This window comes from Triturus cristatus, chromosome 2_2 (genome assembly GCF_964204655.1).
Source record: "Triturus cristatus chromosome 2_2, aTriCri1.1, whole genome shotgun sequence".
NCBI classification, from domain to species: domain Eukaryota; kingdom Metazoa; phylum Chordata; class Amphibia; order Caudata; family Salamandridae; genus Triturus; species Triturus cristatus.
This window is the reverse complement of record NC_140582.1, coordinates 359,297,660-359,311,156: the sequence shown is the minus strand read 5'-3', so window position 1 is coordinate 359,311,156 and position 13,497 is coordinate 359,297,660. Positions and strand designations below refer to the sequence as shown.

The window sequence follows — 13,497 nt, the reverse complement described above, 5'->3', positions numbered from 1 at the left end:
TGTGTCTGTCGCCTTAACAGATCGGCAATCTGATTGTGAACCCCTGGAAGGTGTTCTGCAAGTAAGTATATGATCCGAGGAATGGCCCATCTCCAAATGTTCTGTGCGAGCTGGGACAGCTGCAGAGAATGTGTGCCTCCTTGTTTTTGTATGTAATACATGGCTGTCATGTTGTCCGTCCGGATGAGGACTGCCTTGTTCTGTACATGTAGTTGGAAGGATTTTAGTGCTAGGAATACTGCTAGCAGTTCTAGGTAATTGATATGGAGCACTTTCTGTTGAGTGGTCCATTTGCCCTGAGTGGTGTGTCCGAGTAGATGAGCTTCCCATCCTGTGGGTGATGCATCTGTTGTCAGCACTATCTGTGGAAGAGGCTCTAGGAATGGCCGCCCTTTGGACAAGTGTGTTATGTTCCACCACTGTAGAGAGCCATGTGTGCGGCTGTCTACCAACACCAGATCTGTGAGTTGTCCGTGAGCCTGGTTCCACTGACGTGCTAGACATTCCTGTAAGGGACGCATTTGAAGTCTTGCATAAGGCACAATGAAGATGCAAGATGCCATCATGCCTATGAGCTGCATGAACACTCTGGCTGGAAGAGAGTGTTGGTTTTGAAATTTTGTGATAAGAGCTCGTATACTGACTATCCTGGCTGGACTGGGATATGCTAGGGCTGTGGAGGTGTTTATGGTAGCTCCTAGATATTGGTGTATATGAGAGGGTTGGAGATGAGACGTGGGATAGTTGATAGGGAACCCCAAGTTGTGTAATAGTTTGATGGTTTGGTGAGTGTGTAGAACACATTGGTGTAATGACTTGGCTTTTATTAGCCAGTCGTATTGATACGGGAAGACATGAATTTGTTGTCTTCTGAGATGTGCTGCTACTACTGCAAGACATTTTGTGAATACTCTGGGCGTGGTTGTTACCCCGAATGGAAGGACTGTGAACTGGTAGTGCTCGCCGTGCACTATAGACCTTAGGTACTTCCTGTAAGCAGGATGTATGGGAATGTGGAAGTAGGCATCCTTGAGATCTAGTGTGGCAAGGAAATCGCCTTGCTGCAGCAGTGGGAGCACTTTTTGAAGAGTGATCATATGGAAATGATCTGAGTGTATATACAGATTTAGGGGTCTGAGGTAGAGTATTGGTCTCAGAGTCCTGTCCTTTTTGGGGATTAGGAAGTAGAGTGAGTATACCCCTGTCCCTTGATGCTCTAAGGGAACTGGCTCTATTGCGTGCTTTTGAAGCAGTGAGAGAACCTCTTGTTTGAGGAGCGTAAGATGGTCTGGGGACATTGGACGCTGTTTGGGTGGTATGTGTGGGGGGGGTAGCTGTAAGTTCCAGGCAGTAACCATACTGTATAATTTGTCTTACCCACTTGTCTGTTGTGATGGAGTTCCAGACAGGTAGGAACTGTTTTAGTTTGCCCCCGACTGGAGTGGAATGGTCTGGGGGGAGCAGAGGAAAGTCACTGTTTTGTGGCAGGGGAGGTGCGAGTGTTGTTATTACCTCGACCTTGTCCCTTGTTGTTGTTCCCTCTGTATCCGCCTCTAAAATATTCTCTACTGGGGGATGTTTGTGTAGTGGCTTTGAATGTAGATGAGGTGTCTGCACCCATATTTTTGGAGGCTCCTCTGTAGAAGGAGTGCCGAAAGGAGCCACGCGTTTGTGGAGACTGTAATGCTCCCATGGACTTAGCAGTCTCGGTGTCCTTTTTAATTTTTTCAAGGGCAGTGATTACAGCCTGCCCAAATAGCTGTTCTTGGTTGAATGGCTGACTGAGTATGGTAGTTTGTACTTCTGGCTTAAAGCCTGAAATGTGTAGCCAGGCATGCCGTCTAAGGAGCACACTGGTGTTAATTGATCTAGAGGCAGTGGCTGTCGTGTCAAGTGCACATTTAATTGACGCATTTGGAATGAGCTTGCCCTCTTGGATAAGGTTATTTGCCTGGGTTTTATACTGGTCAGGCAGATGTTGTAAGAGATTTTCTAACTGGTGGTAGTGTGCCCTGTCATATCGTACCAGTAGTGCTTGGGTGTTGGCAATATGCCAGTGATTAGCGGCTTGTGCTGCTACTCTTTTGCCAGAAGCTTCTAGCAGTTTGGATTCTTTTTCCGGGGGTGGTGCATCTCCAGAGGTCTGGGAGTTGACACGTTTCCTAGCATTGGAAACGACCAGATAATCCTATGGCAACTGTCCTTTGATGTAAGTAGGATCTTCAGGGGCAGGCCTATATTTCTTTTCTATTCTAGGGTTAAGAACCCTGGCACAGACGGGGTCTTTAAATACTTCGGGGGCATGCTTAATGACTCCTTTATTCATAGGTAGTATATGCACTTACTTTTGAGATTGTTCAAAAGTATCTAAGAGGAAATCTTCTTCTGGTGCGTCGGAGTGCATTGTAACGCCATGATAAAGTGCAGCTCTATTTAATAATTGGCCAAACCCCAGGTGATCATCTGGGGGAGATGGTTTCGAGGGATATGGCTGTGGGGCTGGTAGGTCTGTTGGGATAGGGAATGCCCAATTATCAAGTGGTGAGGTATCTGGATCCGTGAACGGGTCATTAGTCTCACCCCCACCCCCTAGGTCGTCATCATCATCATCATCCGGAGGTGGTGTATGTGGTGGAGAAGTTACAGGTAATGGTGGTGTAGGCAGAGGAGATGGGTTAGAAGGCAGTATAGGAGAAGAAGGGGGCATAGGCGATGTTGCAGAGTCCTTCATGTGTACAGGAACTGGAGCAGATGGTGTGTCCAGTTTTCGTTTCTTATAGCAATCATTTTTATTGATTTTCATAACAACAGTATCATTGCACATGTGTAATCATACAATAACAAGTAACTGCCGGGTGTTCCCTGGCCATAGGTATCTGCAGTTTTCGTTTCTTAAATGGCACAGCCGTGACATGTCCAGTTTTTGGGTTGATATAAATCTTTTTCTGCCTTGGATCGATGAGATCTGTGTGAAAAAGTTCCTGTTACTCTGTAACAGTTTTTGGTGCCAATTTTTTCGGATCCGAGCGAGGTTGTGGTTGATTCGTATAGGTTTTGGCTTTAGGAGGTGTATCAGAGTCCTTAGCCGTTTGTTTCGGTGCCGACGATGTTAGTTTCGGAGCCGAAGCTGGATCTTTAGGCTTGGGAACCTTCGACGACGGCTTATCTATGGGCCTTGGCATTTTCGGGGCCGATTTGGAGGTGGAAGGCGTCGGAGCCGATTTCGGCACCGAGTGTTCTTTTGGCTTCGGTGCCGAAGGTGCCGGTGGGACAATGATATGCGGTTTGCTCAGTCCTGAGCTACCGGAAGGCTTGTGTTGTTTCTTCGGAGCCGAGCCCGGAGGCGGGGCTTCTGAAGGATGTTTTCGGTTTCGACTGGGGCCAACAGGCGAAGTCTTGACCACTGCCTTTGGTTTTGGAGGGGTTGGGGCAGGGGCAGTAGTACTCACACGTTGCCCAGGAGTGATGAGGTCATCTGAGTCCTCTGCCTCGGAGATGATTTCGAGATCCTCGGAATCTTCTTCTGGGACATCGGGGCCTTCATCAAAAATATCCTCTGGTTCCAGAGCTGGTCTCTGTGCCATGATGTGTCTTCTAGCCCTTCGATCTCGAATGGTCTTTTTGGATCGAAAGGATGCACAGGCTGGACAGCTGGACTCGTCATGTTCAGGTGATAGGCACAGGTTGCAGACCTTGTGATGGTCACTGTGTGGAAATTTTGCTCCACACTGGGTGCATTTTTTGAAAGGTGTCCTTTCCATGAGCTGTAGGCCATATGGCGTGGATAGGCCCAGCGGCCCGCGTCGACGTCCGGAATCGAGCCGATGAAATCGATGTCGAAGATGAAGGTGATTCGATGGTTTTTCTGTAAATTTTGCGCTTCGAGAAGCTTGGAATTGAGATATGCAACCGGAGCGGAAAAGTTGCATCCGAATCCAATGGTGGAAAAAAACAATCTAACAATGGAGTTGATGCCCATGCGCACTATCGTCCAAGGGAGGAGTCACCTATCTCGTGACCACAAAGACTTCTTTCAAGACAACAACAACGTGCAAGCATCCGAGCCCAACACCAGATGGCGATCTACTATGCTAGTGTGTGATCTGCAGCTCATATGCCTCGAACCAACTATTAAGGGTAAAGACAGAACTTTGCACCGTCTTCTGGATATATCTGGACATATCTATTGAATGGAAGGTGGAAGCCTAGCCAGCATATTTCTCACAAAGATTAATAAGTGGCATATAGTGGTGTGTGCTAACTGAGTGATGGTGAGCCCTACCGGGCCCTAAAGGTTAGGTCTGATTCTAATCACGTCAAATTTCTTTTGTTCCATTGGCTGAATATAACAAAAATAACCGACCCTGAAATGCATCAAGACTGTTCTCTAATTTCCTAAACAGGATTTGTCTTACCTAAGAGTGCTAGAGTAATTGGGAGTGAATGCTGCATCTGGACTTCTACCTACAATTTTCACTTGACTGAGGAGACTGCTGCTGCACTAACAGTGAAATCCTGTGTCTATCCTGGATGGGCTCACTGGACTATCATACACTATTATAACTTGCAATCCTTGGTTTTACCAATCAGAATGCTCACAATGAGGGTAAAGGCCTTGTTGTGAATGGCCCTTTCTAGGGTGCTTTCCTTCAACTTTTTAATTTTGTCCATCATGATTTTCCACTGATCTATGTGCTAGCCTTAGGACTTTAACACTGCTATTTATTGCCAAAGCACTGTGCTAGTCATATACATAATAGTAATTGGTGTATACATGATTGGCTAGAGGTAAGACATATACCTAGGGCATGTAACTCAAATGCTCCTCTGCTGGCCTGCAGCACTGGTTGTGCCACCACTGGATGTAGATCCTCAAACGCGCCACAGGTTTGCCCTGGCAAGGCCTGTGTGTGCAGGTTACGATTACTCGACTTTAAAAAGTTACTTGAAAGTACTCCCTGGGGGCAGGGTGCAGTGTAGGGAAAAGGTAGGGCATGGGTGTGCTACATGTACTGAATGGTGTGCTCGGTGTGGCCTGCTTCTAGCTTTGAATAACACATGAGGCCAGTGGAAAGGCTATTGAGTAGTATTTTCTACTAGCAGAAGAGTAGCCATATAGTGTTTGAGATCGATGAGTTAACATTGGTAAATCCTCTCTGGTCGTGCGAGTGGATTTGACATTACTAATGTGGAAATACCACTTTGGAAATGTGGGCATTTCCATGCTCGTGGCTCTGTTTGCCTGTCTCCAATCCACATCTGGATGCTGGGGAAACAGCTGCATCTGTGCAATTCTGATAGAAGTCCATAAACTAGGGGCTCAAGTGACACTGCAGACCTGACTCTGAGGGGCCTTACTGGGACGGATACAAGGGGGTGGAATTGGCATCTGCATCCCAAGGGACAGGGTATTGGCCCCACTAAAGATATTGATCAAGCCTCCCAGGTTGGGATGGCAGACAGGACAAAATTTAGAGAGGGCCTGTGCATTTCAAAGGTGGCCTTTTGTACTGATCTCTTCTTCAAAGGCCATTGTGCCCTCAGGAGTTAGAGAAGCTTTTTGTGATTGGACCCATACTATGCTGGTTTGACACTGGAACATCAACAAGAGGAGTCATAGAGGCAGGTGATACTGCAACTTGATTAGCTGTAGACCTGTGGTGGCCTGGGGCTTGTCGTACTCCAAGAAGAGGACTATAACTTAGTGTATTTCGCTTAGATGTTGCTGGCCTGCAGCTAATTGCCAACTGTTGTAGCCCGGATCCCTAAGCATGTTCCAAGGGCCGGTTGGCTGGCCTCTTGTCCACAAGATCCCAGGTACAGAAAGGATCTCCCTTTTTCCTCAAGATCATAAGGATTACGCAGGGGGCCTGACATTGTGGCCTCGATCCAAGGTCACCGGTTCCCTCTCTCCAGACCCATGCCACAAGGTATGCTGTTGTTGAATATATCATGACTGGACCTAATGGGTCTTGTGTGCAATGACAGCTGGCTGCCTGGAGCAACTGCAGCTCGCAGCTCCACCTGAGGGGATACATTTCTCCAATTTGGAAGTGCACCAGATTTCAGCGTCACAGTCTTCTGCCTACGAGAGGAGATAGTGTTCTCACACTCATGAAGGTGTCACTGGGTGCCTGAAGCCCTAATCTGGAGGGACGAAACCAAGTAACTGTTTCCTTCCGCTTTAGGTGATCCGGACAATCTCATCAAAGTGTCTCCAGTGGGTGCAACGTGTATCAATGGCTGGTGTAGTGTGAGGGACTGGGTCACAAGGCATAGTCAAACCTGTGATTTCTTGACCATTACAACAGTACGGGGTATGCAATATTGGGAATGTCGTGTTCTGTGCTAATGTTTTACCGGGAGAGTGGAATACCTCTGAACAGACTGCATATATGTTTCTGTCGCTTTTGATGTGGGAGAGATTGCTTGGATTGTGAACAACTCGGAGAAATACGCACATGGGTTTATGTTGCTTACGAGGCGGAGGGGATAACGGGGCAAGCAAATACATATGACTAGTACATATATGCTCATGCCGTTCTGCTGCTAATGGAGAGTTCGACAATTGCATATAACTGTTAAGCATATTTCCAATGTGCATGTCGTTTTGAGTTTGGTTTTGATGTGTGTGTAAAGACAAGAGTTATACATACGGTGTGGAGTCTTTTTGTAGTGAACTCAGTGTGTTGCAGGGGTTGTGTTGTGCCAATACTTTACACTTTGACCCTCAAATAAGCCTGATTGCTCTGTACTAAGCTACCCAAGGGTGAGCATGGGTAATTCAAACAAGTGCATTGTACTCATCCTATCTAGGATCTATCTTCCACAACACCATAACTCAGCCAGACAGAATACCACTCACATTTCCTCTTTGGTTGCAAAGCAAATCTTCTTTAGATAAACATCATGATGTCACATAACAATGCCTATTAACCAATGTTGTTTAGCAAGTACATTTGAAAAATGTGCACAATCCTAAGCACACAATTGCCATGTCCCAAAATGCTTTTTCCACGCTTCACACCTAGAGGCAGCCTGAGCTCCATAAATGCAAACAAAAAGCAAACAGGCAAGATTCAATGACAAGACACATTGAGGGAGGCTGATCAGGGTGATAGCCCAACAGCTCTGGAGCGCATTTTTCTAGATTTCTGACTCTTCAAAGAGACCTTCCCATCCAATTTTGAGACCAACGGAATTACCCCCACTAATAGGGAACTATCTTCTCTGAATGTCGTTTGCCCACCATTAAAGTTGGAGTCAGAAAGTCAACATATGTTCTCTGCTACTACCATCATCCGTGGGAACTGGTTAAGTCAAGAATTCCCTTCAACATAGCAGTCAGTGATCAGAAGTGACTTGTTGTCCCACTGCTGCGTGCTGCAAACCAATTAGATAAATAAATGAATGAATAATTAAATAAACAAGTAATTACCTACATGCTTTTTTAACCTTAAAACTAAACAACAGCTGCTTCCACTCACCATGTTCTATTGGAATGAACCACTGTTGGTGAGGACATAATCACTGAATCAACTGCCCATCATGCTAGTTATGCATCTTTGCTTCTGTGTTATCACTCTTTTTACATGCACGTTTTTGTCACCCTCAAAATCAGGTAATTCACTACAATGCATTTCAATGGGGGAAAAACCCATCAACTACCATTCTTCCTAAATAGTCCCAGGAAAAACACACCATCTAACATCTTTGTGAAGTTCACCCTGAATTTTACAGGTTTGTTTTAAAAAAGCAGCATTATCAAAGCAGTAGTCACTCCCAGGTTGTTATTTACAGGGGAGGCTTAAGGCCTTCACCTCAGACCTATGACTCCACCCCTGTCAATAACTACCTTAGAGTACCCGACCCCTTAGATAATATTGCTTAATTAATGCCCCCCCACTCCACAGTAACTAGCAAAGGGCCAAGTTGGTAAGGATCCTTAATGGCACAGCTTTAATTACAATACATTGCCAAGCAGGTGAGGAGCTTCAATGGCTCCAAACAAGTATGATCATTAATGACCCTGACTGTACTGACCATTAATAACGACTTGTCCCATCAATGGGTTCAATTAGTAAAAACCTCATTGATCCCAGGCATTAATAACCATGACTGACCCCAGAAAAAAAGGAGCATTATGGTTCACTGGCAAAAATGAGCATCATTAGTCGCATCTAATAATGATGATACTGGTCCTCGAGTCCCATGTGTTAAAGAGTCTATATAGCAAAGACAATTAACTGCCCTAGCAATTAACCAGCATCAATATCTAAGCCAGTAATGAACATTAATGTACCCAGGCAAGAATAAGCCTGAAACGCCCAAAAGAGAAACAATGCAATAAGATAAACGCTGTGGGGTTTCCGCTTCCCATTGAGCACAGAAATGTATTTTTTCTTTAAAAAATTCTTTACAGGTTTTTGCAAACACCAGGAGATCGTTTGAAAAAATGAAACACCGGTAATAGCGCCAAACTACGTTGTTCCCACAATCGTGTCCAGAGTCTGGTAGGCAGGGACAGGAATGCAGCTGGCAGTTGTAGGGCAAAAAGTGTAAAACATTACACTTCTCTCAATCTGCTGATGTTCCATAAATGTAATTTTGTAAAACCTCCACTGAATAGAAACCAACACGAGTCCTTTTCCGGATTAAAATAAGCTCCCTCCTGCTCCCTGTGGTTCATTTCTTTAGAAAAACATATTTAGACGTGGAACATAGTGTTTTTGTAGGAAATTGTGATGCTGAGCCATTCAGGCGTCCTCCCAGACTCAGAATCCCTGAGGCAGAGCGCAGACAAAAATAGACCCTATTGTTTTACACCTCTCTTTATATGTCAAGTAAATGCGGCTTTTAATACACAATTTATCATTCAACGGTCCATGCCAAGCAGCTGGGTGTGGGCACCCTAGGAGGAGAACATGTTTTCATCGGTAGTGAAGTGAGAAACAGGTCATTAGCAGAGATGTAGGCAGCAGCCTCCGCTGCAATGGAACCGCGCCCACATTAATCCACAGGAGAAAACAGAAATACAGCGCGAAAAACTGAATGGATAAATCAATTAAAGAATGCCTAACACAGAAAGTCCGACATTGAACATGGCGTTGCCCATAGCTCGCACTTGTTTTTCTGAGCTAGGCTCTGCCTGCACTTTTAATAGGAAGATATGTGAACATCACAGCACGGTTGTTAATGTTTAATATGACCGTGCGCCCTCGTCACGGCAGGGAGGCTGGTATACTTTGATGGCACAGTGCATTTATAGCACGGATGCTGTACCTTTAGTGGTACCGCAGAGGCATCTCACAGCAAGCCTGGCCAATTCAGGAAGACACAGTGCAAACATTTCACAAAAGGGCCACTAAACTTTAATAACACAATAAATTAATTTTGGCAGGGCTATTACACGGGATGTTTGCCGCTGTGATATTGAAAGCACCTTGGTGCCTCTGCAAAATGTATTGATATATCACAAAAGCTACCCTTCCCTGCTTTTGCGATATGAAATATTGCTGATGGGGCTGGTGGCTGCGGCCAGCACAAGGTGACCTCAGCCAGGGCCTCTTTTGTCTCGGAGGCGCTCCTGGTGCTGGGAAATCACAGAGGGCCTCGCGTGATGCTAGTGGCTCGGACTCTACATTCATGGTTTTCATATCAGGGCCGCTGTACCTTTAAAAGCACTTTAAAAGTGACTGCTACACCATTTCTGGTACCACAGGCAGCCTTGCTAGGTTTGCTGCAATACCTTTTGTGGTAAAGTGTAGTTACTTCACAGCAGAGGTGCTACTCCTTCGAGGGCACAGTGCATGCACTCGATAGCTGAGCTGCTATCCCTTCAGTAGTACAGTACAGTACATTAATTTCACAGCCGGATTATTATACATTGGGAGGCACTGTCAAATAACGTTACACAAAGAATGCTATATTCTTAGTGATGCTGTACAGTCACACCACAGCAGGAGTGCTGTACCTAAATACACAGTGATCACTTCCTAGCAGGCCTCATGTACCTTAAAGGCACAGTACATGCAGTTCATAAAAAAAAATCTAACCTTCAATAGCACAGCACATACATTTCACGGGAGGGTTACTATACTAATAATGGCGCTGTACGTCACTGCACGTCAGGGCTGCCGTATCCTTTATCATGTAGGCCTACTTCTCTGCAGGCAGTGGTAGGTGGTAATTTGAGCAGTCTCTCACACGCACATTCATTCACACCCATGAGTACTCATGCACACCCACTCACAGGACACACTCACAAATACACATGCATGCGTCAAACATTAAAAAAAGAAAACGCACCGGCCACAGCGGTGATCTCGGGCGGCGGGATGGCAGCTTCGCTGGTTCCTCACAATTGTGACTGCTGCCTCCTCATATTGGCTGACATTATTATGGGTCAGCCAAAGAGAGGAGATGGCAGTCCCTACCTCATCACACAGTGGGATGGGGTCAGTGAGACTGTTGACCCTACCTCACTCTGTGACGAGCATCACTGATAGGCAATCACCCCATGGCACCTCAGAGCTTAAAACTGAAGTTCCCAACTCCCCAGGTCCGAGGCTTTCAGTGACGTTCCCCCTCATTATGAGGGAGTGGACCAACAAGCGCTTTGCCAGGCTGAGGAGGTCACGCCAACAGGACAACAGCTCAGGCAGACTGGCACCTGCATATTTATGCATGTAAAGCACATGGCTGTTTGACCTGAACATGAAGAGTGTCTGTCAGTCTCAGCTAATGTCAGCCTGACTCTTAATGCTTCGAAAAAAGTGGAGGGTCGGGCCCCTCCACCCTTAATGATGGGCTGCCGCTGCAGGGCTACTGTATAATAATGAGAAAGAGGTGACACTTCACAGTAGGGCTTTAACCCTTTAATAGCCCTTTCCAAGACTTGTGTAGTTGTTAATTCCACCAATTATTTCAGGTATTACCATCCCACACAATTACGAGTTTTATCAGGCTCGGAATGCATCCAATAAAATGAGATACTTTTCCGTGACTATTCATCATCTGTTCAAAGCAGAGAGTAAAGGGCCTGAAAGGGCACAAAGGGGCCCACAATCAGGAAATCAGATGTTGGAATGGACCCGGAAATTCCAGGCCTGGATATTATTACACATTACAGGCCGAAAACTAATGACAGCCGGTAACTAGGGGGGATACCAACCAAATCTAGCAACTCTGGGCCCATTATAATAACCTCCAGGTACCAGCTTTCTCTTAACCGAGGCCTGAATGTGACAGTGCTGGCACAGCTCAGAAAGTGCAGTTCATCCAAATTAAGCAGGGCTCAGAGGGTACCTTTTTCGAAAGATTGACATGACTCCTCAAGAAGAATGAAAAATAAGATTCTTTTTACAAGTAACAAACCATTTCACGCTCTGAAGTCTTAAATACTGCAATCTTCTGTATAATTAGGGCTTTCCAAAGCAATTCCCTGCTAATTTTCTTTCCGTCAGTTACTTTTGGATGAGAATGTATAAGATGCACAAAGATTGTTTAGACCAGTGAAAGTAGGCTAAGGAAAGCATTGTGCAAAACGGTGCATCCATCCCCGCACCCGGAGAGGCACATTACGGTGATTGCACAGGAAGCATTTCCTGGTTGCTTAACATGGTTTTACAGTGCCTTCTCCAAGGGTGTTCGAAGGACACTGGTGAGTGAAAACAGCTTGATTACCACAATGCATTGACATGCAATTCTGAAGCAAATTGCTATTAGTCATCTTGTTAATAGGAAATAAAACATGTACATAAATTACAGCATAGCATGACTGTATCTCTCAATTTTTCTCGCCTTCCCCAGTCAAAATGCTATTTGAGATCACTGTATGGAAATGGGCTTTTGTGACTAGGCTACCACAGAGTACTTAAAATAGACCGGTGTATAATATAGTTTTAAATAATATCCTTATGACTGATTTTTGCTGTATTTTTAGATATATGTTCTTTCTTTACATCTTCAGCTTGCAGGCAGACTGGATTTTGGAAGCTGGACTATATGAGCCATCATAGCCTGGTAGTGGCCCCAGTGAATATGGCACCTTGTCCATGTTTTTTATTTTACAATTGGCAGCACATTTAAAACTAGGTATTTCCCCATTTTCATGTCAGTGTACTCTAATTCAAATGATGGAATCTCCTTTGCTGATGCTCTCAGCATGAGATATTGCAATGAGCCAGTGTCAAATGCTATAAATGAGGTAGTTCACATTTAATGTGCGCCGGGCTACAGCAGGGATAAGGAATTCATGTTACCAGGGACCATGCGAGACCCCGATAGGGGGCAGTAGAGCATTTCACCTTATTGTGAGGAGAATCTGGATCCATTCCAAGTATTGGCTGTGAGGTGCACAGAGTCAAAGTGTCAGTCTGGCTCCATCCTCGCTATACGAATCTGCTCAAGCACTCCCAGTCCTTGAGGCCAAAAGTTATGAGGAAGCCCAAGGGTTATAGAGTTGAGCAAGCCACCAGCACTACTTGGCAGATCAGAGGATAAACCAAATCCTTTGCTATGGCTAGCTGAATGCTCCCATGCACATAACGACAGGGGGTTAGTTAATGTGCACACAGAAGGCTGCGCTATTTCTTTGCAGGTAGGGCTCAGAGCCGCTGGTTGTAAAGGACACTATTTTTTAATACAATTCTAAGTGAAACCACTGAACACCGTTAGACATCAATAGTCAACTATTGTCAATGCGAACTTTCCCCTCAGCTGTGCAGTACATGACAAAAAAACGTATATGCTGGGACATAATAAAATTGTTTAGTCAATGAGAATTTTAAACCATGGATTTTATGTGGTGCTTTAGTGGACTTGTTCACTATGGCGCTGCCTGTAACTTTACGGCACTGTTTTTTTACTGATCAAGGCCAAATTCACGTCTCTTGTGGCTATACCTGTCAAAGCAAAACATTATTACTCCCCCAGGAAAACAGAGAAATGTAGAGTTGTGTTAGTTTTTGTCACTGCAACCTTGGTCAAACAACATACATAACCATGCCTTCCCAAACCTTTTAATACATGATCCGTCCTCTTTCATCTCCTGCTTTTCTACTAAACCGGGCAGGTGAACTTTCAGGTCGCTACCTGTATAACTCAAGGCCTGAAGTTAGAAAGAGAAGCAAGATAAAAGGAGACTGCTGTACCACTGGCTTACATTGAAGAACATGAGAAAAGTAAAAGTGCTCATAACCACACAAATAGATCAAAGTGTAGCAGTGTGTCATCTTGGGAAACAACCTTTACTACACGGTTTTTACACCGCAATACAATCACAACGTGGTTGTTACAACGACCGCGTTGTGACCATGCAGTGCCATTACAACGCAAGTCGTTACAACGACTTGCGCTAGATGGCGATTTAGACTTAGGACTAGTATAATTTACTATTCCAACACCTTCCCTAGTGTTGCACACACTGGAGTTGGAATAGCAAATCATACTATTCCTAAGTCCAGCGCGCCATCTAGCGCAAGTCGTTGTAACGAC

At 45.2% G+C, this 13,497-nt stretch overlaps 1 protein-coding gene across 15 annotated transcripts in view; it reads right to left on the bottom strand.

Annotated features, from left to right (window-relative positions):
* ANK2 (ankyrin 2) overlaps positions 1–13,497 on the bottom strand; it is a 1,556,458-nt gene that overhangs the window by 15,804 nt on the left and 1,527,157 nt on the right. For 13 of the 15 annotated variants that reach the window (XM_085641446.1, XM_085641452.1, XM_085641444.1 and 10 more), the window contains one exon: positions 13,020–13,111. The exons of the other annotated variants lie outside the window; for them this stretch is intronic. In XM_085641446.1, the coding sequence (XP_085497572.1) occupies positions 13,020–13,111 (92 nt within the window). The remainder of the gene's footprint in view (positions 1–13,019; positions 13,112–13,497) is intronic. 15 annotated transcript variants of the gene reach the window in all.